Genomic DNA, 24,893 nt, shown 5'->3' with positions numbered 1-24,893 from the left:
TTGCGATGAAACATTATGATAATCGTAATAATAAGAATAATAATATTATCAGGTGGGAGAAGAAAGGTGTGAACGATGACGAAGAACGAAGAGAAGAAAAAAAAGGAGGATCGAGTGGGGGACAAATATGTTAATTTGAAATTATCGAATTTGTTTTTGTGAGATCGTAAAATTTAGGATGACAATCGATATACTTAACTTACATATACATACGCACGTATATATATATATGTATATGCATGTTTTATTTATAGCAATTAACGATGACTCAAAATAATTTGCTTTGTTGCAAGTTTCACCTTCGAATCGTATGTATTATTTATTCATATCTAAAAAGACACGATATAACATTATAAAAATTATAGGTACCTATAAAAAAATAGGGAAAAATCAAATTTCATATAACCTGTAATTAAATATAATCCAAAAAACAAGTGTAGTGTATTTAATTAAAATTTTATTTAAAAAATATACAATAATGTAATTATTATCATTAAAATTAATGTAATAATTTTGATATTATTCTCGTATACTTAATTAAAAGAATTAATCATACAAAAAAGAACTTTGTAATTAAAAATCATTAAAAATATCTACAATAAAAAAAGAATTAATATCCACCTTTTCATGAACGTGTTTATTAAAACTTACACGAATCTGTATTAACTTACGAGCTTAGATAAGGTTAAGTAAATATTAATTTATCCCACAAGAGTGCACTGAAATCCAGATAATATCATTAAAGATAATAGCAAAGATTACAAAAGTACACACTAACACATAAGTCTATTCTTTCCGTATAAGATTCATTTTAGTTATTACCGTGACCGCCAGGAGCGGTAGTAGATATTTAACGCAATGTCGGTATAGTACTATCAAAGAATACAGTATTCTTTGATAGTACAGTTCATACACTACCTGACTGTGGAAAAGTGGTCGTTCGAAGGTGTTTAGTTTTTAATGAGTATAGATTTATTTCAAAGTAAAAATATCTGTATATTGAATAAATTTGAATTATTATTAATTATTATAGTAGGAGAATATACAAGAATGTTTATCATTACAAAAAATACAAGGGTGCTTATAGATAATACATAAATCTATTAATAATACCATCATAACCTGTAATTACAAGAATCATTGCTCATAACATTTAGTCATTATATAAAAATAATCATTTACAATAATACTTTCATATGTACACATATAATGATTTTGCAAAAAAGCAATAATAATTTCTATTATTTATAAAATACTTAAAATATGTCAAAATGTAGATAAAATTTTACATTTTTTACAATGACGTTCTTTTTTAAAAAAAAACTTTCAGTTCGTTTTTAATTAAATTAATACTTTGGCGTGGCACACGATCTATCCTCAGGATAAATGTTCGTTTTTGCAGATAAATCTTCAATATTTTGAAGTTCCATTAATTTCTTTTCAAGTTCTTTTATTTTCTTACACCGTGAACGACACAATTGTTTCATGAAAGCTTTTTCTTTTTCTAATTTTTCTATTTGCACGTGATTCTAAATAAAACATAATTTTATATATATATATTTATTTATTTGATTTAATTGTTATAGAAAAATTATGACTAAGAAATAAAAGAGAAATATTCATCGTATTTATAAAAAAAGAAAAAAATGAATGCTTACCTCAACAATACCGCTACTAGTTCCACAAAATTGTATTTTACTGATTGGTATAGTTTGAACATATTGACTTTTTTGATTAATAAATTGATTTTTGCACTTGTAACATTCTTTCATATCAATTTCACACATAGCATGTCTAAGTTTCTTTATTTCACTTTCTAGTTGAATGTTCTGTCAAAGAAAAATAAAAAAATAAAAATAAAAAATATAAGTATTTCAAATCCATGAAAAAATGTCTGAAATAATGTTGTTGATAAAAAAAAGAAACTTATCACATACCTTATTTTTAAATGCCAACAGATTTTCTTCCAAATCTTTACATTTTTCCTGATATGGAAAACTTCCTCCTTGTATTTGTAATTGTAATGTAGCAATTCGCCCATTTTTAGATACCAATTCGAATTCTAACTCTTTTATTTGTTTCTTCAGATTTGCAAGTTCATCATTATTGTTATCTTTGTTACATTTCAATTGATCTTTTGATAGAAGTATTCCACAATTACTACATTTTGTAAGTTTGTCTTGTAACTTTTGATTTTCTTCCTTTAAAGTATTTATTTCAGCCTTTAACATTTTAGGATTATCATCACCAAAATACGAATATACCTTTTCCGTTAAAACATCGTTTTCTTTAATTACTACCTCTATTTCTTCATTTAAATCTTCATTATCTTTTTTCAATGTTTTGTTTTCTTCCTCCAATTGTTGATTTTTACCTTTTAATTCTTCACACTGTTCATTTATAGATTTTATATCTTTCTCTTTATTCAACAATATTTCTTTGATCATTTGTTTATTTTCATCGAGCAAAGATTCATATCGTTCCTTTGTACTTAAATATTCTTCCAACAAATGTTTTTTCTTATCCTTCAATTCTGCTATACAATTGTAAGCACCATCTAAATTATTTTGTAAAGCTTTATTCTGTTCGAGTAATTCTTCCATATCCGTTTCTAATTTAATTCTACTATTACTGTTTCGAAGTTTCTGTTCCAATTTCATATTTTTTTCTTCTAATTGAATATATTGTTCTTTCAATGAATCCAATTCTTTAAATAGAATAACATTTTGATTTTTCAATTCTATACATTGTTTATTTAATTCTTCATATTTGATTATTTTTAAATTTAATTTTTCCTTCAAATCCTCAACATTTTCCAAATGTTTTTCATCGTTTATTCTTAAACTTTCCAATTCTATTTTATATTCGTGCAACATGTCAGATTTGTTTTGTAACAAATTGGTAATTTCTAAAATGTGTGCATCTTTGTTTTCAATTTCACAATTAAGTTTGTTACATGTTATCGTTAAATTTTCGATCTCGGTTTTCATTTTTTCTATATATTTATTATTCTCCGTAAATTCGTTCATTTTTTTATTCATCATAACATTTAAATTTGTTTCATTTATCTTCATACCTTTTATTTGTTCAATCAATTCCATATTTTCTCTTTTATACGATTCTATTAATTCAACGAGATCTTTTATTTCGTTAGAAAGTTTAACAATAGATGCATCTTTATTTTCCATTTCACGTTTTAATTCATCATTGATATTTGTAAGTTGTTCAATATCATTGTTTATCTTTTCCAAATTTTTATTACACTTATCTAATTCATCTGTTCTCATATTAAGAATATTCTTTAAATCTTTTTCATTATTTTCAAGACTCTCTACATTTTTCATTAATTCAACATTATTTATTTTATACTTTTCCAAAGTTGATAACAAATTATCGATTTTGTCTTTATATTCTTCCCTGATTCGTATCGTTTCTACCATTTCTTCTTTTTTATTTATATCAATTTCCCTTTGTTGTATTTTTATTGCTGACTGTTTATTAAATTCTTCTTGCATGTTATTATAATCAATTTGAAGTGATTGAATTTTCTTCATAAGTATCTCTTTTTCATTATTATTTTCTTTCAATGTATGTTCCATAAGTGACATTTTATTTAATAATTCCAAATGTTTTATTTCTTGTGTTTTAATATCATCTTTTAATTTTTCTACTTCCAATTCGAGTTCTTCTGTCCTTAATCGAAGACATTTTTCTGCTTGTATACTTTGTTGTCTCTCATATTCATATTTTTCTTTATCGATAGACAATCGTTCCTGTATGACATTAATTACTTCCTGTTCCTTTGAAGTAACCATTTCCAAGAATATAAGTAAAAGATTGTTTATAGATTTATCAAAGTAATTTTGACTATCTTCAATGGGTTTTAAACATTTCATTTCATTAATAATACAAGCTTTGGCAGAATTTAAATCATCCTTAAGTTTGTCAATTTCATTATTCAATGTATTATGTATTTCATACTTATCTTCATAAATTTGACGACTCATTTCAATGCTTTCTTCTATATTTTCCAATTTTTTTTCTAAACAATCATTTTTCTCCTTATATTCATCGATTATTCTGTTCAAATCATTTACAATGTCTTCTTTTACTTGTATATTTATTTTCATATTATCTATTTCTTGTTTCAAATTAGATTTTTCATTTTCCACTTGTTCTTGTACCATTTTATAATTGTCTATTTGAACATTTAAATTAGTCATTTCATTTTCAAATAATTTGGCATTTTTCTCGCTAGTTTCCAATAATACATTTTGATTTGATATTATTTTGGACAATTCATCGTTGGCAGATTTTAACATATTTATTTCATTTAATGATTTTTTAAGATCATTAATAATTTTATTCTTTAATTCTTGTAAATCAACTTTACAATAATCAATGTCTTTTTGTAATTTGTCAATTTTAGATTTGCCTTTTTTGGTATCCTTTTTATATGGAGATACAACATTAGTTTCAGTTATAATAGAATTACGAAGTCTTTCAGTTTCATCACATTTTTCTTTATACAAATATGATAATTTCACATGATCGTCCTGTAATATTTGCATTTCTTTATTCAAAAGAGAAACTTCCTCTTCCACTGAAGTTACATTTATTCCATCCAACGAAGAACCATCGAAAGATGTTTCAGAAATATTTAAAAATGAATCTTCGTTAGCTTTATTTTTCAGTAGCTCAATGTTTGCGCACTTTCGATTGAAATTTTCTTGCATATTTTCTAATTTAACGGTTAACATTTTTGTTTTCAATTTAATATCCTTTTTATTTTCATTTAATTCTTTCATTTCAGCACACCGATTGCACAAAATTATTTTCATATCGGCTAATTTTGTATTCAATATTACAAGATAATCCATTGTCTCTTTCAAAGTAGTACATTTTGTTAATAAAATATTTAACTTATCATCTTTCGTTTCTTCACTTGTAACATTTAATGTAACATCACATTTATTATCTAAAGTTTCCAAAGATTTTTTAAGAGATATTACATTTTCCTCCGTTAACAATGTTACTTTTTCTTTTAATTTAATCAATTCACATTTTAACAGATTATTATTAAATGTTAATTGTTCAATATTATTTTCATTATTTTCAATATCACTTTTTTCAGATGATTTTAATTCATTTTCCGTTAAAAATTCATCTACAAATGAGGAGGTATCATCTTTCATCATTTTTCCTTCATGTATTGTAGTTTCATTGATACTAGTTTGCAATTCAATTTGTTCAGTTTTACAGTCTACATTTACAGGTTTTTCATTATTATCATTTGACAATTCAATATTTGATATCGTTTTATCATAATTAAGACATTTGTCTTTTTTCGTATCTTCTCCTTCTAATTGGAAACATTTAATTTGTTCATTAAGAATTAAGATCTCATTTAACATATCTTTATTTTCATTGTTCATTTTGGAAATTTGTTCTTGTAAATCATCAATCATTTTCTGAAAGGTTTACAAAAAAAAATATATATAAATATATATATATTACATTTTTATATAAATTAGAAAAAAAAAAGATAATGTATAAAATAACTTACCAAACAGTCAGCTTTACTTATTTTTTCAGCGCTTAATTTAGCAGACAATTCTTCATTTTCAGCCGTCAATAGAAATATTGTTCTTTGTAATTTTTTCATATCTAATTTAAGGCTTACCACGTCACTTTTGATCTCACTTAATTCTTGCGTTTTCATATCTAAATCTGCTACAAGTTCTTCGTTATCAACATTATCGTTAAAACTTTCGGTCAAAAAGTTTAATTGTTTTTCCAATTGTTCTTTCATTTTATTATTTTTTGTCATAATGGAATTAACAAATGTATCCAAATCATGTAACAGACTTTTTAAATGAACACTATCGTTAATGAAATTTCTTATATTGTTGTAATCATTTTCTATTTTTTGTTTATTTAATTCACTCAAAACATATTGTTGATCTTTCGATACAAATATTTCATTCAACTGATGTAATTGGACAATTTCACATTTTTCTATATTATCCAAATGATTGCGTAATTTAACGAAAAGATTTTCAACATCAAAATGATCAATTTGTTCATTAACAGAAACGTTCTTGTATTCTTCGTTCATTTCAACAATGATATTTTCCTTTTCTTCCAAAATTGATGATCTTTTTCGTTGTACATCAGTTGACATTTTATGACTGTTATCATTTAACGTTTCTTTAATCAAAACAGATGATATTTCATGTTTACATGTTTTATTAGTTGAATTTAATTGTTCTAATGATCTACGAGGTTTTATTGGTGAGAATTCTATTAATTGTTTGCCCTGTTCTAATATATTTTCTATTTCTTTAGATTTTAATATACTCCTTTCAAATTCAACATTTGCTTCTTCAGTGTCAGTTAATAACATGCTTTTCTTTTTTATTATTGAAGATTCTTCTTTAATGTCAGATATTAAAGTTAATGGATTTTCTTTACAACTCAAATTCTGTTCAAATTCACTTTCATACATTTGTTCTTTTTCATTTTGTTCATCTATCTCTTGTTTCAAAGAGATTATTTGTTCTTTCAATTCTTTATTCTCCGATTTAAGATGCGACATTTGAATGTCCGATTCGAAAATCTTTTCTAAATTTCTTATTTCATGTTGTTTTATACTTTTCATTATTTTATTTTGCAATTTATCGATTACCTGTTTAACTTCAATATCTTTGAAAGGTATATCCAATATTGTTTCACTTGACATTTGTGATGTTGTTTCATCCAACAAATCCATTTCTATGCTTTCTGCATTTATATTGGTAGGACTTGTTGCATATTTTAATACTTCTGATATTAGATTTTTTAATAAATTATTCTCTGTTGTAACATTAAGTATTTGTTCTTGCAATTCTGAATTTTGCTCTGTCGTAACTTGTTTTTCATTCTATTATTATAGAGAAAATTTGTATATTTAATATAAACAATAACAACAACAACAACAACAAATAATAATAATAATAATAAAATAAAAATTTTATAAGAAAATTCTACTTACTACGGAATTACATTGATGATTCTCAATATACAATTGTTTTTCTAATGTTGTAAATTCACAAAGTTTATCAAATTCTTCTTGTAGATATGACAGTCTTTCACGTAATACTTTTTTTGGTGTAAAAGATTGATCTTCTTGAATATCGCTAAAAATAATAATATATTATTAATTGTTTATTGATAAATAGTATAATTATTAATAATAATTTGTGTTATTACTTTGCCTGAGATGGTGTAGTATCTCTCTTTATAGGTGTACTCTCATAAATATTATAATTAGGTTTGTAAATGCTTAAATCGTCCATGAATGTTACTCGATGTTGATGTCTATTTTTTGTAATATACATTTCTTTGACACTATCTATGGAATCATCATCATCTCTATCCTTTTCATCATTAATTAATTCTAATTCAAAATCCGTAAAAGCTATTTGGAATGCTAAAATTTATAAAATTGATATAAATTAAAAGATAATAAAAAGAAAACATGAATACATGTATAAAAAAAATACAATGATAAAGTTACTAACATTGATCCATTAAATCAACACTTTGAATAATACTTTTTCTACAAGGTTTCACCGGTGACATTTCTTTGATTGTAGGCAGACCTTGGCTTGGTTGAAAATTTGATACATTTTGTTTAAATGTAGGTCCTGCCCAAGTTCGTCTTCTTTTAGATCTACATCCAAACGTGTCTTCGTTATTTGCATTATTCCCAGATACAATTTTAGTTTTTAACAATTCAATTCGTTCTTCCAAGAGTTGATTAATGCGATCTTTCTCGTGCAATCTGCTTTCCAGTTCTTCAGTTTTTTCTTTTTTAATTTTCTATTAAAAGGAGAGCAACAAAAAAAAATAAAAATAAAAACAAGAATATTCAAACATATTTTAATATCCAAGTATATTACTATAATTAAGAATCTCTATTGTTATTGCTAAAACTATTTTGTAGTCTTTTCAATAGATACAAACCTCTAATTCACAGTTGAGTTTAGAAATTTGTTTGGCATAACGTTTTAAAAGTGTCGCATCAGACATAACTTCATTAACTTGTGGTTTATTTTCTACCCTCTTGGCACGTGACGCAAATCTAATTAATATGTAAACAACAAAATTATATATTGAATAATAATTATTTTTCATCTCTTACTTTTGAAAATCATCATTTATAATAAATAACATAAAATATATTCTATATATATATATATATAAGTAATATACTAACGATAACGTATACTGTGACTCTTCTAATGCAGCAGGTGTTATTGTGCATATTATTGCAGTCTTAGCATTTCCACCAATTGAATTTTGTAACAATCTCGTTAATTTGCTATCTCGAAAGTTAACATGTTTTTGTGTATCTTGGGATTCACTTAATTGCTTTATTACTAATCCAAATGCAGAAAGAGACAAATTAATAAGTCGACCTTCTTTAAAACGTTCTCCAGTAGTACCTGCTTGACCTGCTCTTTCTGAACCAGCAAAATCTGCTAAATTTAATTGTGAAACTTGTATTGCTCCATCTGATTCAGCATCAGTTTTACGACTTTCTATAGTCTGTAAATAACATATACATATATATACATATATTTTAAGATTGTAGTAATATTTTGTATTAATAATAAGAGTATATTTATTTAATGTTCTTACAATGCGAAATATTGTATGACTTCTACTACTTCGTTCATTCATATCAGTTTCTTCTATTCTTCTATTCTTATTTCCTTTTTTCATTATCGATAGAACATGTTCAGGACTATTGGTAACTTCTTCTTTACATTTAATAACTATTTGTCCATTATCCTCGTGCAATTTTAAATCTGTTACGCTTTTATTTAAAAGATCATTAACTTTTTCATTATAAATTTCAAGATATGATACTCTGTAAATAAACAAATATATAATTGAAAATAATTATATACATAGGGTAAGGATAGTAAACAGCGGGATATGGATATATGACTAAGGACTAAGACCTAACGACAAACAAATAATAGGAGACAATAATACTAGATCAGTAAATATATACAAACGATAAAAAGTTGTCAGATTTATAACATAAATATAAATATAGTAGCTATGTGTGAATTTAGGCTTTACAGCCTAAGGAACGGTTTTGAAATGTCTAACCAAGGATAAGGAGGGAAGGTGTAGGAATTCAACGTTAACGAAGTTTCGCAAATTCGAGAAAAGGTTAACGTTAAGGTTTGAAGATGAAAAGGAATAAGGAACAAAGGAACTGCTTTTCTAGAACCTTCAATTGACCCTTTTTAAACGGACGATACGGGTTCTAGGAACATTATGAAACAAATAGAACGTATTTTGATATTATATATAAATAACGTTAAACCTTAATAAAAATTCTCTTCTTAATGTATTAGCAATGGCATCGAACATGTGTTCAATAGCTAACATTATAATTCCAGGTTCATTTAAACCTCCCATCATAGTATACGTCTTTCCAGAACTTGTTTGACCATATGCAATAACAGTTCCATTAAAACCATTTACTGCTGCATCAACAATAGGTTTTACGACGGTGTCAAATACATCTTTATTTGAAGTTGTCTCATCAAAGATGTGATCTAAAAGTGTAATTATTAAAATTGATAATTAATGGTAAATAATTTGCACAAGACAAATTATATACTTATAATAAATAAATAAATCTACGCGTAAGAGTTAATACCAAAATTAAATCCACCGTCTCCACGTTTCCTCATCTCTTGATCCGTAGACGCTATATAATTTCCTTGTACTATCCATTGTTTTGGGAGATTTTCTTCTTTTTCTCTTTTAATCAAAGGTCTAACCTTGATGGCAACTTTAATACTATCTGACATTTTATTAGTTTTTTGTTTACTACTTCTTTACACTTTTACACTCTTGTATTTTGTTTTCTTTTATAGTTTTACACTCTTGTATTATGTTTTATTTAATAGTTTTACACTTGTTATTTATTAATTCATGTCTTAATAATAATTCATTTGAAACAAGCTGATGATAAGCACCTACTAAATCACTCGTCATTTAAAAACGCTTTCAACAACGGTTTGAAATTAATTCAAATTCAAATACTTTTCGGTGGCGTCCTCAAATGGTATGTACGCGCACGTGCTTTAACTGACAAAAGTCTTATAAATTTACGCATAATATCATAACGATAAGATTACTTTCCCGAACTTAAAACAAATATTATATTTAAAACTTTCTTATCCACATTATGTCGTATATTATTATTTTCTAAATTATATTACTGACAATCACAAAATATTTCAATATAAAGTTTCAAACATTTTAATCACACTGCAGTTTAATATGCACTAATGGACCGTGCATCAAGTTTCACTATGAGGTCATCAGATGGCGCATCCAATCGATTTTTGTGGTATCACTGTTCAATAATAGATTAATGATATACAAAATGATTAACGTGTATAGATAAACTTTATTGATAAATTTGTATTTATAATATGTATAACAAGTAGTTAAATTCAGTCTTAGAACACGTGGTGAGTACAATACGTTGTGTGCATACGCCATTAACTATTGTTCTTTCGTTTTATATATTTGTTGGTCTGTTTTATCATTTGAGGTAGTTGGTTATTGATTTAGACGCAGAGGGGCGCGCATGATATCTTAATTGTATAAGCGGCCTGCAGAGGCGTGACTGTAGATACTTGTCCGCTATATATGCGACTAAAGTAGTATTTACATTTTACATTAATAAGGCGTTTACTTTCCAGCTCGAGTCTTTTGCATCAAAATGGCTCCAAAACCGAAACCCACGGAAAAAACTGGTAAATTTAAATTTACGTTTTTACCATCTAATAAAATTGATTTATTAATGGCAAATAAAATTGAAATTATCACGAACAAATAAATATGAGTATATTTTTAAGTGAATAAGTCCTTCATGAAATGTGTACATTCGTTATTGTAGATAACATAACCATGTGACGCAGTCAACACGTGTCTATTTAAGTAATTGTTTTAAAAGATTTTTATTATTTATATGAAATTTCTCTTCCCTCTGTAGTAACAACGAATCGTTTATTTGAAGTGTGAAAAAATAATATTTTATGTCAAACGTTAGAAAGATCACACAAGTATAACCTAAAAATGACATCATAAGCAGATGCAACGTTAATTATTGACAATAATATTTACCAGTTCATATTGTTGTTTTTCATTTGATTATTTTTCCTTTTTAGCGAGCAAAACTTCTGACAAAAAACCAGAAAAGAAAGCTGAGAAGAAGCCGGCATCTGTTGCTGCTACTTCTTCTAAAGTAAAAAAGCCAGCAACAAAGCCTGCTTCTACCGCTACAAAAAAGCCAGCTACTGCAAAACCTGCAAGTACTGCTAAACCTTCAGCAAAACCTGCAGCTAAGCCTGCACAAAAAGCAGCATCGAAAGTTGTTATTTCAAAACCTAAAAAAAATGCACAGGCAACAAAGAAAATACCAAAGGGAGGCAAGCCATCAACAACACCTCTCAAAAAGGCCCTCAAAACCCAGAAAAAGGTACTTATACAATTTTAGTTTGTTAATTTTTTTCATTTTGTTTAATGACATTAAAATGATGAGATAAGCAGAAGGGAATCTCTTTGAATTACTATGATAAAAATATTACAAATTGACTGAATATTCATAGATCATATATAACACTTAAAAAATTAGTTCATAAATTAGTTAAAAATTATAATTATTTCTTCGCATAGATCTTGAAAGGTGTACATGGATCTAGAGTAAGGAAAATAAGAACTTCAGTACATTTTCATCGGCCAAAGACATTTAGGCCACCAAGAAATCCAAAGTATGCACGAAAATCTGTGCCTAGTAGAAGTCGGTGAGTACATTTGAATTTGATATACATATATTGTTATGTTTAATAACATGTAATATTATAACTATGTATTTATCTTCTTTTTTTTCTTTTAGAATGGATGCATTTAACATCATCAAACTTCCTTTGACTACTGAAGCAGCGATGAAAAAAATAGAAGATAATAATACATTAGTTTTTATTGTGCATACACGTGCTAGTAAACATCACATCAGAGCTTCTATTAAAAAGCTTTACAAAGTCGATGTGGCTAAAGTGAATACACTTATTAGGCCAGACGGAAAAAAAGAAGGCGTATGTGCGCTTAACGCGTGATTACGACGCCCTTGATGTTGCCAACAAGATTGGCATCATATAAATTATGTTCCAATAATTATAAAATAAAATGAAGTAACTGTACATATTGTGTATATATATATATATATGTATGTATTTATTTTTAAAGTTTTGTATTTATAAAGTTAAGGAATTATTTAATTTTTGTTATTACATATACTTACATGTTTACAACAAAACGATAATCATGATTTTGTCATTTTTTATCTTTGATTCTATCTCTTCTTATCCTTGTTTTTTTTCTCACAGTGTTAACATTTTGACAATTGCAGCTTCTTAATTTTGTGGAGACAAACAGTGAAGCAATATTTTAACAGTATGGAAGAACATTTCGATAAAAGCTGATCTTTCAAACCACTAAATCAATTGCAGGAAAACAAATTGCTTCGTATCCTTCTAGTAGCCCATCAGAGACTAATGACCCATTTCATTTGCTTATAATAAAGAAAGTTCAATTTGTGTCCTTGGAATAAAATGTAAACAAATTTCAAGACAGTCGATTAAGGATTAATAATACTTATATACACATACATATCTGTACTGTAAATACTTTCTAGTATGAAGAGAACGTATAACGCATCTAATAACGTCTATAATTACAATATTTGTTCATATCGAGGCTCAAATAAAATAGTGAAATTTGACTAATTAATATAATTACAAAAGTAATGAAATTGTAATCTGTATAAAATTTACATTTTGTATTTTGTATGTGATTTATTTTAAATAATGTTTTTATACGAAGACTATTCTAAAGAGGTATAACTTTCTTCTGTTGTGAATACTGTTATGAAAAACTTATTGTTCTACGATTCTTTTAATTCATATTTTGGAAATGAACTCTTCAGGTGATATTACCTTTTATGATTGAACAACTGTTGTGAAAATTAATTAATTATGTAAGCGTAAACATACAAAATTACATGTCTATTGTATATGTACAAAGTATTTATTTGAAATATTATTTTTACAGATTATAGACGAATGTATTTCCAAACACCCATATTCTAGCTTATTTTAATATATGTAACAAATTAAATGATTACAAATATTCTATTTTTGTTACGTTCATCAATATTATTAATAATATGGAGTTAAATTTAAACTATTACGTTTTGCGTAAAATTTTTAAACTATTAAATGGATTTGACCTACATAATGCTTCTCAAGTTTGCAGGTATAATTACGATTAACATTAATAATAATAAAGTTATATTTTATTAGGAATAATATTTTTCTACTATTACAATTGTATTGTAACTGAATATATTCATCCTTTCGTTATTAATGACTTATATAAAGAATTTGGCACAAATAAAATGTTTTTATTTGTTTTTTTTAATTACAGTTCTTGGTTTGAAGCAGCCAATGATGTAAAAAATGAAAGAGGTCCTATGTATGTTATAAAAAGAAGAAAAAAGACGTTACTTAATAACAAATTAGAACAATTTGAAAAAGAAATCATTGAATGTTCTCAAGTAAAACCTTCTTTAATTATGCTTTTATATGTTCCATACAACAATGCAATATTAGAAGGTATGTTTGACGCCACATTTACCATTCGTTTCAATAATCTTGTTTTGTTAATATATTTGAATTGATTTCAAGGATGCTATTGCGATTTTATACCAGTTAAGTGTTACTTACTATCATTGGAATATCATTCAACAATAAGAAGGATGATTAGACCAAAGAAGACTGTTGCATGCATGTTTTTTCCTGAAGTACCAGACATACGTTATTCTACGTTTACATTAAAAAAAAATTTGAAAAGATCAGAAATATATTGTGAGGAACTTAAATTATTCATTGACAATTCTTTCCAAAATTCTGATAAGCTAAAGACAACATTTGAAGAATTTTTTATTAACGATTCTACTACGACAAGTTGTCTGATTTTATTATGCAATAATATTAATAATAATATAGCAATAGATTTAGTGAAATCTTTAAAAGAATGGTAATGCATTAAATACTTCATGTATTTGATTAATTTGAAGACTATTGATTTTTTTTTTTATTCGAAAATATTGAAATCTTTGTTGTTGTTTTTATTTCTTTTTTTATTTAGGTTTCCAAATAAAAATTTTCCATTGTGGGGTGGAATGGTGGACAGAATTTCAGTTTGTACTTATGAACAAAATACCCGTTCATGTAAAGTCCACGCTGATTCTATTGCTATTTTAATAGGTGGTCCAGAAATGAAAATATGGAGTGTGATTCTTGATCATTTCTGTGAAACTGAAAAGGTGATCGACGATACATTAAAAACCTTTAAAGAAAGTATAACATTAAAAAAACACTCAATAGGTTTTATCTTTTCATCTCGATGTCGTGAGAATTATTTGTTAGCATTAGATTCATCTATTTATCATAATCATTTTCCAAATATACCCTTAGTCAATTGTGTTGGTCATAAATCATTGGGAAGTAGTTTGGATGGTAAGTGTTCATAAAAACAAAAATGAATATTTCCTTTACGTGTATTCAAAAAATATTCATTTTCTTTTTCTATGATTATTTCAGAAGCATATAAAAAAATATCACATGATTGGAATGAAATTGGAGATGCAACTTTAATGATAATAACATATAATTAAATAACTTATCGTATACGTTCAACATATTGAAATAAATAAGAAACATTTTGCCAGTGTAAGACGCAGCTTATTTTGTTCGTAAATTTTTATCTAATTGCAAGATGCTGCATATAAACAATCGTAATTTCTATCTTTGATAATTTTTGACTTACTTTAAATTTTAACATTTTTAATTCTTCTAAGAATATTAGGAGAACAAATAAATTATAAACTTCTAGACTTGTTATTGTCTCCTTTATCATTAGAACTTTCATCATGACTAAAATAATCTTAATGAGACTTAATAATCTCAATTAGATTATCTGCATACATATTTTGGCCATTTTCTATGTAGATAGTAGTGTGAACAAATTGTAAAATAATTTTATAAGAAAACACAAATAAATGTCACGTTAATTGATAATAATTGATACTATTATTGCAGAAATAAAGAACATATAATAAAAAGATGAAAATATTAAATAAAAATGTACAAATATATATAAATGCATATATATTATATAAATTCTTATATATATATTATTATTTACAGTAAGGAAAATATATTTAGACTTATAATTTATTTTAATAAGAACTTTTAAACAAAACTAACCTACAATAAATATTTGATCATAGTATTATTATTGTATAGCATTACAATTATAAATTAAATTAAATTATATTATAATTTTCATTCTTTCAAAGTTTTTTTTTTTCATTTATTTTATTATTCATTTTAAATTATTTCGATTTATCTCGAGTTATTTCGAGTTAATCGATTAACGTAGTTAAACGATATTTTCGAGACTTTGATTTCCGGCTAGCTTAGAAGCTTTCTTTAATCAAGATGGCTCCGAAAGGAAAATCTACAGACAAAAGTAAGTTTCAAAGTTTTATGTGTATTATAATTTTGTGTGTAAATTATATCCAATAAATGGTAAATTAAATTTGAATTAGTATAGACAACAAAATTTGCCAGTATTATAGGTTAAATCGATAAGTGAATGAATGTTTACACGAGCATAAACCCTCGTAGCAGGTAACAACCATGTGGTTTATACAACATATGTTTCTTATTTTATAAAATATATACTAGTTGTAAATACTACGTTGTTTTTATTTTAAACAATTGTCAATAAATCAAATGTTACAACTATACGAACAATAATTTACGTGATACATTAAGAAGACTGTTAATATAACCTCTCAGTTTTGTATACTTTAACAATTATTTTCTCTTGTTTATTCATTTTTAGCGAGCAAAACTTCTGAAAAGAAATCAGAGAAGAAAGCTGAGAAAAAGCCGGCATCTGTTGCTGCTGCTTCTTCGAAAGTAACAAAACCAGCATCAAAGCCTGCTACTACAGCTGCAAAAAAGCCAGCTACTGCAAAACCTGCAAGTACTGCTAAACCTGCAGCAAAACCAGCAGCTAAGCCTTCACAGAAAGCAGCATCGAAGGTTGTTATTTCAAAACCTAAAAAAAATGCACAGGCAACAAAGAAAATACCAAAGGGAGGCAAGCCATCAACAACACCTCTCAAAAAGGCCCTCAAAACCCAGAAAAAGGTACTTATACAATTTTAGTTTGTTAATTTTTTTCATTTTGTTTAATGACATTAAAATGATGAGATAAGCAGAAGGGAATCTCTTTGAATTACTATGATAAAAATATTACAAATGGACTGAATATTCATAGATCATATATAACACTTAAAAAATTAGTTCATAAATTAGTTACAAATTATAATTATTTTTTTGCATAGATCTTGAAAGGTGTACATGGATCTAGAGTAAGGAAAATAAGAACTTCAGTACATTTCCATCGGCCAAAGACATTTAGGCCACCTAGAAATCCTAAATATTCACGAAAATCTGTCCCTAATAGAAGTCGGTGAGTACATTTGGATTTGATATACATATATTGTTATGTATAATAACATGTAATATTATAACTATGTATTTATCTTCTTTTTTTCTTTTAGAATGGATGCATTTAACATCATTAAATTTCCATTGACCACTGAGGCAGCAATGAAAAAAATTGAAGATAACAATACATTAGTTTTTATTGTACATACACGTGCAAACAAATATCATATCAAAGCTTCTATCAAAAAGCTTTACGAAGTCGATGTGGCCAAAGTTAACACACTTATCAGGCCAGACGGAAAAAAGAAAGTATATGTCCGTTTAACGCGTGATTATGATGCTCTTGATGTTGCCAACAAGATCGGTATTATATAAATACGTTCAACAAATAATTATTAGAAAATATAAAAAATTGTCTGTATTGATAATAAATCCAATACAGTTCACAGCTGTATTTCACTTCTTTTGTGTTGTCGACTCTTCGTTATTTATAACAGAAATTGATCTGTATTCTAAATTACTCTTATATGTAATATAAGACATTTTTGTTTGTCTTTTTTTTTATATTAAAAAGAAAAATTCTATATTTAAAATACCATCCAAATATTTCTATTGATACTATTAAGAAGTAATTTCTTTTTATGTTTGTGGATAGTGAACTAAATAAAATAATTTTGAAAGTTTTTTTACAATATAAACATACAATTGTATTATAAAATTAATTATCAAATTCATTCTTTCAATTAATTATTTGCCTTAGTACACTGTCACTATTACCAATACTTATATAATTATTCTAGATTCTTTCATATACAAAATTGGTATTAGTTTTGAAATTTGCCGCGCAAAAAATGGCCGCATCAAAATGGCCGTCTGTCAAACCTGAAATGCTGTTAGACCATCTACAATTTTGTTAGTTCAATCCAAGTAATTACCACGACATCAGCACACATAAATAATGGAGATATAATTCAAATCTTAGTTTTTCAATATGATTGGAATTATTTTTTAATTCATAAAATCAAATATATAGAAAGAGTAATATATAAAAGTTATTGTTATTATAAGTGATACGTGTCATTACGATTTGACATTAATCATTCGTATTGGATAAATGGAAGGAACATGACATACTTCAACTTACTACAAATAATTTAAATCGTTGTAATTATATGATAAAGGCCTAAATAAACGGTTATGTTTGATTTTCTTTTGTAAACAAATATATTTATACATATATTTAATTGAACGTATTTATGTATATATTTCAAAATGCAGTGGCCGTCATTAAGTCTTATACTTTCTGAAGTGTTTTTAGCATATATTGTTTATTCAATATATACATTATCTTTATTATTTGTTGTTCCATCATGTGAGAAAGGAAAACCATGCTTAGAGTCTTATTTATACAAAAATCCGCAATCCCAATTACATATTTATAGTTCTGTAACTGAGAGACCAATAGAAAGAGAAGTTAATTTGTTGTATACGTTGGAAAATTTTAATTATACTCAAACACAAAACATGTAAGCTTTATTATATATTTATATTTATTTATATATAATTACATTTCTTTCATGTTAACTATAATATACATTTACATAGTTCGTGTAATATTAATTTTAGTTTTATTGATCAAATGAACATTGATAAATAATCATGTTTTTCTTCTTAGTTCTCTTTCCATAGATCTTCCTCGAAAAACTAAACAAAATGGAACGCTGTTTCTACATGTGATAATGGTGCCTATTTACCATAAACAAGTTAAATCTTTTAGAGAATTGCAAAAGGTATAAAGATACATAAATAGACGAGTATAGTAGAGTAGTAGTCTCTATCAAATATATTATATTATATATATGTTTTTTTTTATAGGATTTACTTATGGCATATACTACTATAAAACTAACACAATATTCAGTACCTGAAGCAGAAGTTTTTAATTTATTAGAAGAACGAGATGTAAGTGCAAGAACAACCAAAAAACATGTGTATCCTGTAACACATATTAAAAGCAAAGTAACATTTACAATAATGACAGAAGATATTAAATTTCCAACAGATGGTGTACCCATGGAACTCATACATGATTTAAGGTATCATTTGTTTTTAATATATTATACATAAATTAATTTATACAATTATATGAAACATAATATTGACCAAATTGCAAGCATAACTTTGTAAAGCTAATGATAATCATTTGTCTAATATTGTGTTTGATATATTTGTTATTTTATTATATTAAAAATATCTTTATAAAATTGTATTTGTATTAACATATGTATCATATTATTATACAGGATAATAAATGGTAATAAATTTTTACCAATTATTAACTATGACTTTTTACAAACTCGACATCGTGATCTTTTACAAATATCACCACAGAATAAAACTGTTAATGTTTCTCTTATGTATACTCCAATAACTCTTGGAAAATTAAGATTGATATTGCATGTTGAAGCTGCTATGCAGAGTTTGAAAAATCTTGGATTTTCAGATAAAGATATAGATGAAGTTAAAGGAATTTTTGCAGATACTAATATATATTTATTAGGAAGTACTTTCTTCATTGCAGCCATTCATGTAAGAATATAAGAAAAATACAAAACATGTTGATTACATCTTTAGACCATTATTAAAATCAAAAAATCATTTATTTATAGTTGCTGTTTGATTTTCTCGCTTTCAAAAGTGACGTGAGTTTTTGGAGAAGAAAGAATAATCTTGCTGGACTTAGTAAATGGACAGTTGTATGGAGAGCTTTCAGTCAGACAATTATTTTTTTCTATTTGTTAGAAGAAAATTCATCTTTACTTGTACTCATACCAACTGGAATAGGCACCATTATAGAGGTACATTTAATAATTTGTATAAAACAAATAGTGTCCATAATATGATATTAACATTTGAACTATATTAATAATATTTCTTATAACAGTTATGGAAATTAAAAAAAATATTCAGAATAGAAGTGATCAGTAATAATGGTATTATTCCAAGAATTCATTTTAATGAAAATAAAATCAATGCAGCTGAAGCACAAACAAGAGTATTTGATGCTGAAAGTATGCGATATCTAAGTTATTTGTTATATCCACTTGTTATTGGTGCTGCACTTTATTCATTACTTTATCAACATCACAAAAGGTAAGAAAATATATTATTCAAGTTAATGTTGATTATATTGAGATTTCAATAAATATTAATTTGTTTTTTATAAACGTATTATAACAAATGTATTTAATGTTATTATAGTTGGTACTCTTGGACAATACATTCCCTGGTAAATGGCGTCTACGCATTTGGATTTTTATTCATGCTTCCACAACTTTTTATTAATTATAAATTAAAATCTGTTGCTCATTTACCATGGAGAGCATTCATGTACAAAGCATTTAATACTTTCATCGATGATATATTTGCATTTATTATTACAATGCCAACTGCTCATAGAATAGCATGCTTCAGGGATGATGCAGTTTTTCTTATTTATCTTTATCAAAGATGGTAAGAGATAACTTTGTTATTATTCTTACTTCCCCCCTGTAGTATTTGATAAACATTAGTAATTAATATTGTTTTGTTAATATTAATATGAATAATATTTTTCAGGTTGTATCCTGTTGATAAATCACGTACAGATGCTGATACTATAGCAGAAGAAACTGTAGACGTTAATAGTTTAACAAAAAAGATTAATTAACAAACAAAAAAATGATTACCATATCAATCAGTCAGACACAAATATTTGGACGGTAGTATAACTTTGAACATTGTGCTTTATATATTAAGTATAAATATAACAATAAACAGAAAAAAGGTTTAATGTTGTTATATTGCAATTTCTTGTTAATAAAAATACAGAGAGAGAGAGAGAGAGAGAGAACATTTTTTATTTTATACATATAATTGTTGAAATATAATAATTACAAAGATATTCATTAATTTCAGTTAATTCATGAAGTTTAACAAATATTTGGATACTAAACATATTTCAGGAGATTTTTCATTCCCATTCCTAGAAAATAAAACAGACAATGTTTCTATTGAAACACTGTTGAAAAAACATTGTGAAAATTTTATACAGAAGATATATTATACAAATAGACTGTTTATCTGCACGTACACTTCATCATGTTTCATCATAGGATAATGATAATCAAGTATGATAAGATTAAATTTGGTCTGAACATCTGATAAGGTAAAGAAATAGAAAATTTATTTAAAGAAAAATAAAAAGCAATATTTATAATAAAATTATATCTTCTTAATATATATATATATATAAATTATGTGTCACGTTGTTTGTCCGCAATGGACTCCTAAAATACTAAGCTGATTTTAATCACATTTTGCACACTGTGTGCAGTTTCATCCAACTTGAAAGATAGGATAGTTTATATCTCAATTTATAATTGCAATATTAGATAATTCGTTGACTTAAAGACGTGTGTATCGGACTGATTGTGAGTAGTCACAGCAACACGTGGCGGGACATCCCTCTAGTATAAATATATAATATAAATAATAAAGTATAAATATTATAATAAAAGGAAAAAATAATTAATAATATGCATAATTTATAATATATTTTTATTATAAATAATAAAATGTTTAATTAAATATAATTTTTATGTATTCATGTTATATGAATTACTTACATGTCGTTAGTTTAAAAAAAAAAAAAAAAAAAAGAAAAAATCAAAACGATAATTATTTTACAATTAATATTATAAATTTTTCTTTAAACATATTTCGTTATATACTATTATTTACTTATATAAAAGTATTGTTATTATTATTATTATTATTATTTATACCATTAGTAACTCTTTGATGTTTTTATGATAATAATAAAATCACTATGTATTCACAGCCATTATACAACAAATTGATGGTGAATATATATTGCTTTGTATCGAAAGAGTTAATCTATGAAAAAAAAAAAAAAGTGAAATCATTGATATTTTGGAAAATATAGAAATGAAATATTTGTCGTTGGTTTATATATCAATAATAACTTTGATCAAAATTACGTGTATGTTCATACACGATTTATTCAAAATATAGATCTTTTTTTTTGGTTTTTTTTTTTTTGTTTAGGATACAATAACTTTACAAAAACAACAATAAAAAAAAAAAAAAAAAAAGAACAAGTACATGTTCACCTGTACTTTTTACTACTCTTTCTTTAATATCTTAAAAGTAGCCCCTAAACATAAATGATCACTTCCAACAGCAAAATTAGGTATCGTAGGTAAAATTGTACACTTTTCTAGGGTTGGCAAGGTGTATATATTTACTGGTTCAAGATCGCTATAGAATATGTAATCAACTGTAATCCATCTTCCTTGATTAGTTGTTACTTCCTCATTTCCATGTGCATCTGCATGTTTATAAACACTACGCAAATTAAAAGGATGTGTTAATTTGCCAGATGAAAATTTGATACAATCATCTTTCGTTATTTCAATCGTTTGTGGTTCATTTTTCTTTGCATCAAAGCCAGTTTGATTAAATACAGCTATGCCATACATTTCATCTTGTTTATCGTCACATTTAGAATCCTTTGTCTAGAACAATAAATATATCAGAATTTTCTAATTAAATGTTAAAACAATGTATGCACATATATTAATGTTTAATGAACATTTGTTTTATAATTTTCATTGAAAATACAATTTTAGAAATATTTCAACAAAGTATGAAAATATCTTTCCATTATTTCCTTAGATATTATAATTATTTAAATAATAATGTACCTTTTTATTATCGTTAATATTTTCTCTTAATCTTTTTATTACAAGATGAAAATATTGACAATTATCCGTAATACGTAATCGTGGTGGTATTAATATGTAAGATAAAGGACGAAAATTAGTTGGTTCCAAATTTTGTCCTTTACCATAATACTCAAATGATCCTTCGGTTATAAATTTATAAACACCCGTATAAGGTCTTAAATTAAAATCTCCCGAAAAAATAATTGGTAGATACTTTGGACCAGATCTGTACCACAATAAAGCAAATATTTATAATATATGAAGAAATTATAGATTATATATATATATATATATTAGATTAATAATAATCGTTGAATATTCCTTACTCTGTATTCTCGATAAATGCAATTCTTTCAATTTCTGTAAATAGCAGTTGAGTTTGTGCTAATCTGATATCATTTCTTCTTGGATTGAAGAGCAAGTGGGTAGTAGCTATAACGATTTGTGTATTTGGACTATCACGAAATGATAGTTTAGCAACTATGCCAACATTGTCTCTGTTAAGCAGTTCTATGCCTGGTTGATAATATTCTACTTTCACATAATCTATCAAATTGAATTGATCAGAATGATACAGTAATAGTAAACCATCCCTTTTATCGTTAGTTCGTTTTTTGTAAAGATACTTGTAACCAAGTTCTTTAAATGGTTTGACAAATTCGTTTAAATGATCTTCCTGCATTTCTTGAAGACATATAATCTATGCAATATATAATGAAAATATTTACATAATATAAACACTCAAATGTTTGGCATATTTTATGCTTGACTTACATCAGCATGTGCTCCAAGTATTTCTTTTAATAGAAGTGGTTTTCTTACTTCCCAAGATAATGCATCTCTATCGTGTCGTTTATATAGATAATAATTCTCTTCCAAAAGATTTTGTGCGAGTATATTGAAAGATAATAATCTAAATACAAATGCACCATCTCCTCCATCAACTTGTTGTACTTTTCCTAAATTCAGAACAGAATTAAAATAATGATGAGACAACATTGATACAAAAAAAAAAAAAAAAAAAACAAATGTTGAGAGTAAACTCTTGCTAATTGTATCTTTGCAAATTTATAATATTATATGAAATATTATTTCTTACCTTTTTCCGATCTTTCCCAATTTCTTAATGCATTATAATTTTGTTCATCGATAATACTTCTTTCTTCTATAGATGAACAAATGGCCATATTATTCTCCATTGAATCGGTGTAACTGTTAGATATATTATATGATATATTACAGGTCATTAAATTACTGTTTGTAACATAAGACGTATCCAAAAATGGTTCTATGATATTTTTATTAAGTTCTTGATGTGCCATTGGATTAACCATTGACTCAATTATGTTTGAATACGTTGAAAATAATGTTTCTGGAAGTGATGCACTTTTACAATGATATCCAAAAAGTGAGTGTTGTTGCAGGGGCAACTCGAGCATCTGAAGAATCTACAGAAGAAAATGTTATCAGTAGCACTAACCCATAGATATAAAGAACAGAATTACCAACAATAAAGAATTGTAATGTAAATCATAATCTGCACATCAACTTTTTCTTTGACTAAGATCAACAAGAATAAAAAGACAAAATTTGTACAAAGAAAGATATAAGAAATACCTAACCTTAACCTTTGTCTAATGTCAAATTCTTACATAATATGATAATCAACAAGATTTACACATATCAGTCCAAATAATCGAGCTTACCTTTTGTTCCTGACGCAATACGCCGATGTGAATATTACGTGTAAAGTTTGTAATAGATGTTGTTGTTAATAATCTTGTTGCGTTCATTTATTCGAATGAATTTTATTATTTCAACACAGTAGTATTATATTTATTCTTTGATAAAATGTAACCATAAATTAATCATTTTTATTTATTATATTATTACGTGAATGAATCGTTTAAATCATCATTTTGATTAACAATCATTTGATCAATACTTTACACGTGACTTTGAAGCTTTCATATTTTGCATGAAGTTTCGTAATTTCAAACAAAATTAATTTGGAAAAATAATTCGAAATATTAATGACAATAACATCAAACACAGGGGGACAAAATATAACAGTCATGAAAATTCTGTTGACGTAATCGCCATTTAAAAAATACGACAAATTATTTTTATAATACGATAAAGTGAAAAAACATATGCAAATGCATATTACATAAATTATTATATGAAAACATAATTTTTTCTACAACTATACGATTATATATTATATCACATTAAGATTATATAATAACATATATGGACATTAAATTGACTTAAAAGTAAATATGCAACACTTGCACTTTGTTTTCGTTAAATTGACACTATTCTAAACCATGCTGCAACTTTGACTATTTTCATTATTTTTTATTATTTTTATTAGTTTTACTATTTCTATTAATCGATTATTTCGATCATATCGATGTATATCGATATCGATCAT

At 25.9% G+C, this 24,893-nt stretch overlaps 5 protein-coding genes, 1 long non-coding RNA gene and 1 pseudogene across 9 annotated transcripts; 5 read left to right on the top strand and 2 right to left on the bottom strand.

Annotated features, from left to right (window-relative positions):
• Nucleotides 1–938: 938 nt before the first annotated feature.
• On the top strand, nucleotides 939–9,355 carry LOC149033749 (uncharacterized). The gene is made up of 2 exons (XR_016175930.1): nucleotides 939–1,077; nucleotides 8,962–9,355. It is a non-coding gene; the product is annotated as an uncharacterized LOC149033749 (long non-coding RNA).
• On the bottom strand, nucleotides 1,072–10,379 carry LOC107068271 (uncharacterized). 2 transcript variants are annotated; one of them, XM_089170254.1, is made up of 12 exons: nucleotides 9,725–10,377; nucleotides 9,386–9,620; nucleotides 8,686–8,917; nucleotides 8,261–8,592; nucleotides 8,008–8,125; nucleotides 7,563–7,863; nucleotides 7,252–7,471; nucleotides 7,034–7,178; nucleotides 5,567–6,922; nucleotides 1,938–5,471; nucleotides 1,659–1,829; nucleotides 1,072–1,529 (listed from the first exon to the last, which is right to left on the bottom strand). In XM_089170254.1, exons 1-12 carry the CDS (start codon nucleotides 9,876–9,878, stop codon nucleotides 1,347–1,349), a joined length of 6,981 nt encoding a protein of 2,326 aa, XP_089026380.1. In that variant the 5' UTR covers nucleotides 9,879–10,377; the 3' UTR covers nucleotides 1,072–1,346. The 2 variants fall into 2 exon arrangements, with proteins under 2 accessions (XP_089026380.1, XP_089026379.1); XM_089170253.1 differs by having other exon boundaries at nucleotides 8,261–8,917; nucleotides 9,725–10,379.
• Nucleotides 10,380–10,449: 70 nt separating this feature from the next.
• LOC107068424 (large ribosomal subunit protein uL23-like) lies at nucleotides 10,450–12,403 on the top strand (annotated as a pseudogene). The gene is made up of 5 exons (XR_016175928.1): nucleotides 10,450–10,547; nucleotides 10,782–10,835; nucleotides 11,250–11,560; nucleotides 11,758–11,885; nucleotides 11,978–12,403. The product of XR_016175928.1 is annotated as a large ribosomal subunit protein uL23-like (transcript).
• Nucleotides 12,404–12,977: 574 nt separating this feature from the next.
• LOC107068272 (uncharacterized) lies at nucleotides 12,978–15,037 on the top strand. Of its 2 annotated transcripts, none has more exons than XM_089170261.1 (6): nucleotides 12,978–13,066; nucleotides 13,192–13,395; nucleotides 13,567–13,754; nucleotides 13,827–14,178; nucleotides 14,290–14,660; nucleotides 14,745–15,037. In XM_089170261.1, exons 2-6 carry the CDS (start codon nucleotides 13,307–13,309, stop codon nucleotides 14,816–14,818), a joined length of 1,074 nt encoding a protein of 357 aa, XP_089026387.1. In that variant the 5' UTR covers nucleotides 12,978–13,066; nucleotides 13,192–13,306; the 3' UTR covers nucleotides 14,819–15,037. The 2 variants fall into 2 exon arrangements, with proteins under 2 accessions (XP_089026387.1, XP_015179979.2); XM_015324493.2 differs by having other exon boundaries at nucleotides 12,982–13,117.
• A 532-nt stretch (nucleotides 15,038–15,569) lies between these two features.
• Nucleotides 15,570–17,130, top strand: LOC107068401 (large ribosomal subunit protein uL23). Its single transcript, XM_015324739.2, has 4 exons — nucleotides 15,570–15,675; nucleotides 16,054–16,364; nucleotides 16,562–16,689; nucleotides 16,781–17,130. The coding sequence occupies exons 1-4, from the start codon at nucleotides 15,645–15,647 to the stop codon at nucleotides 17,040–17,042; spliced, it is 732 nt and encodes a 243-aa protein (XP_015180225.2). The 5' UTR covers nucleotides 15,570–15,644; the 3' UTR covers nucleotides 17,043–17,130.
• A 148-nt stretch (nucleotides 17,131–17,278) lies between these two features.
• LOC107068402 (lipid scramblase CLPTM1L) lies at nucleotides 17,279–21,301 on the top strand. The gene is made up of 8 exons (XM_015324740.2): nucleotides 17,279–18,193; nucleotides 18,343–18,457; nucleotides 18,543–18,763; nucleotides 18,971–19,256; nucleotides 19,337–19,525; nucleotides 19,612–19,820; nucleotides 19,929–20,180; nucleotides 20,286–21,301. The coding sequence occupies exons 1-8, from the start codon at nucleotides 17,940–17,942 to the stop codon at nucleotides 20,374–20,376; spliced, it is 1,617 nt and encodes a 538-aa protein (XP_015180226.2). The 5' UTR covers nucleotides 17,279–17,939; the 3' UTR covers nucleotides 20,377–21,301.
• Nucleotides 20,539–24,801, bottom strand: angel (protein). Its single transcript, XM_015324641.2, has 6 exons — nucleotides 24,163–24,801; nucleotides 23,556–23,904; nucleotides 23,231–23,415; nucleotides 22,783–23,156; nucleotides 22,436–22,682; nucleotides 20,539–22,246 (listed from the first exon to the last, which is right to left on the bottom strand). The coding sequence occupies exons 1-6, from the start codon at nucleotides 24,247–24,249 to the stop codon at nucleotides 21,854–21,856; spliced, it is 1,635 nt and encodes a 544-aa protein (XP_015180127.2). The 5' UTR covers nucleotides 24,250–24,801; the 3' UTR covers nucleotides 20,539–21,853.
• Nucleotides 24,802–24,893: the final 92 nt, after the last annotated feature.

This window comes from Polistes dominula, unplaced genomic scaffold (genome assembly GCF_049000335.1).
Source record: "Polistes dominula isolate Pdom_NZ unplaced genomic scaffold, Pdom_raw_medaka contig_29, whole genome shotgun sequence".
Classification (NCBI taxonomy): domain Eukaryota; kingdom Metazoa; phylum Arthropoda; class Insecta; order Hymenoptera; family Vespidae; genus Polistes; species Polistes dominula.
This window is presented reverse-complemented; position numbering and strand designations above follow the sequence as displayed.

What these genes read in the sequence shown, in the direction of transcription:
- LOC107068271 (XM_089170253.1), bottom strand. Translation starts at nt 9,878, where the DNA reads ATGTCAGATAGTATTAAAGTTGCCATCAAGGTTAGACCTTTGATTAAA. An exon ending in AGACGGTGGATTTAATTTTG is followed by an intron (nt 9,621 to 9,724) that starts GTATTAACTCTT and finishes TTACACTTTTAG; the next exon opens with ATCACATCTTTGATGAGACA. An exon ending in ATCATCAATGTAATTCCGTA is followed by an intron (nt 6,923 to 7,033) that starts GTAAGTAGAATT and finishes CTATAATAATAG; the next exon opens with AATGAAAAACAAGTTACGAC.
- LOC107068272 (XM_089170261.1), top strand. Translation starts at nt 13,307, where the DNA reads ATGGAGTTAAATTTAAACTATTACGTTTTGCGTAAAATTTTTAAACTA. An exon ending in GTGAAATCTTTAAAAGAATG is followed by an intron (nt 14,179 to 14,289) that starts GTAATGCATTAA and finishes TTTTTTATTTAG; the next exon opens with GTTTCCAAATAAAAATTTTC. An exon ending in ATTGGGAAGTAGTTTGGATG is followed by an intron (nt 14,661 to 14,744) that starts GTAAGTGTTCAT and finishes TGATTATTTCAG; the next exon opens with AAGCATATAAAAAAATATCA.
- LOC107068401 (XM_015324739.2), top strand. Translation starts at nt 15,645, where the DNA reads ATGGCTCCGAAAGGAAAATCTACAGACAAAA. An exon ending in AGGAAAATCTACAGACAAAA is followed by an intron (nt 15,676 to 16,053) that starts GTAAGTTTCAAA and finishes ATTCATTTTTAG; the next exon opens with CGAGCAAAACTTCTGAAAAG. An exon ending in CCCTCAAAACCCAGAAAAAG is followed by an intron (nt 16,365 to 16,561) that starts GTACTTATACAA and finishes TTTTTTGCATAG; the next exon opens with ATCTTGAAAGGTGTACATGG.
- LOC107068402 (XM_015324740.2), top strand. Translation starts at nt 17,940, where the DNA reads ATGCAGTGGCCGTCATTAAGTCTTATACTTTCTGAAGTGTTTTTAGCA. An exon ending in TATACTCAAACACAAAACAT is followed by an intron (nt 18,194 to 18,342) that starts GTAAGCTTTATT and finishes TTTTCTTCTTAG; the next exon opens with TTCTCTTTCCATAGATCTTC. An exon ending in GAACTCATACATGATTTAAG is followed by an intron (nt 18,764 to 18,970) that starts GTATCATTTGTT and finishes ATTATTATACAG; the next exon opens with GATAATAAATGGTAATAAAT.
- angel (XM_015324641.2), bottom strand. Translation starts at nt 24,249, where the DNA reads ATGAACGCAACAAGATTATTAACAACAACATCTATTACAAACTTTACA. An exon ending in TATTGCGTCAGGAACAAAAG is followed by an intron (nt 23,905 to 24,162) that starts GTAAGCTCGATT and finishes TTTCTTCTGTAG; the next exon opens with ATTCTTCAGATGCTCGAGTT. An exon ending in TACTTGGAGCACATGCTGAT is followed by an intron (nt 23,157 to 23,230) that starts GTAAGTCAAGCA and finishes TATATTGCATAG; the next exon opens with ATTATATGTCTTCAAGAAAT.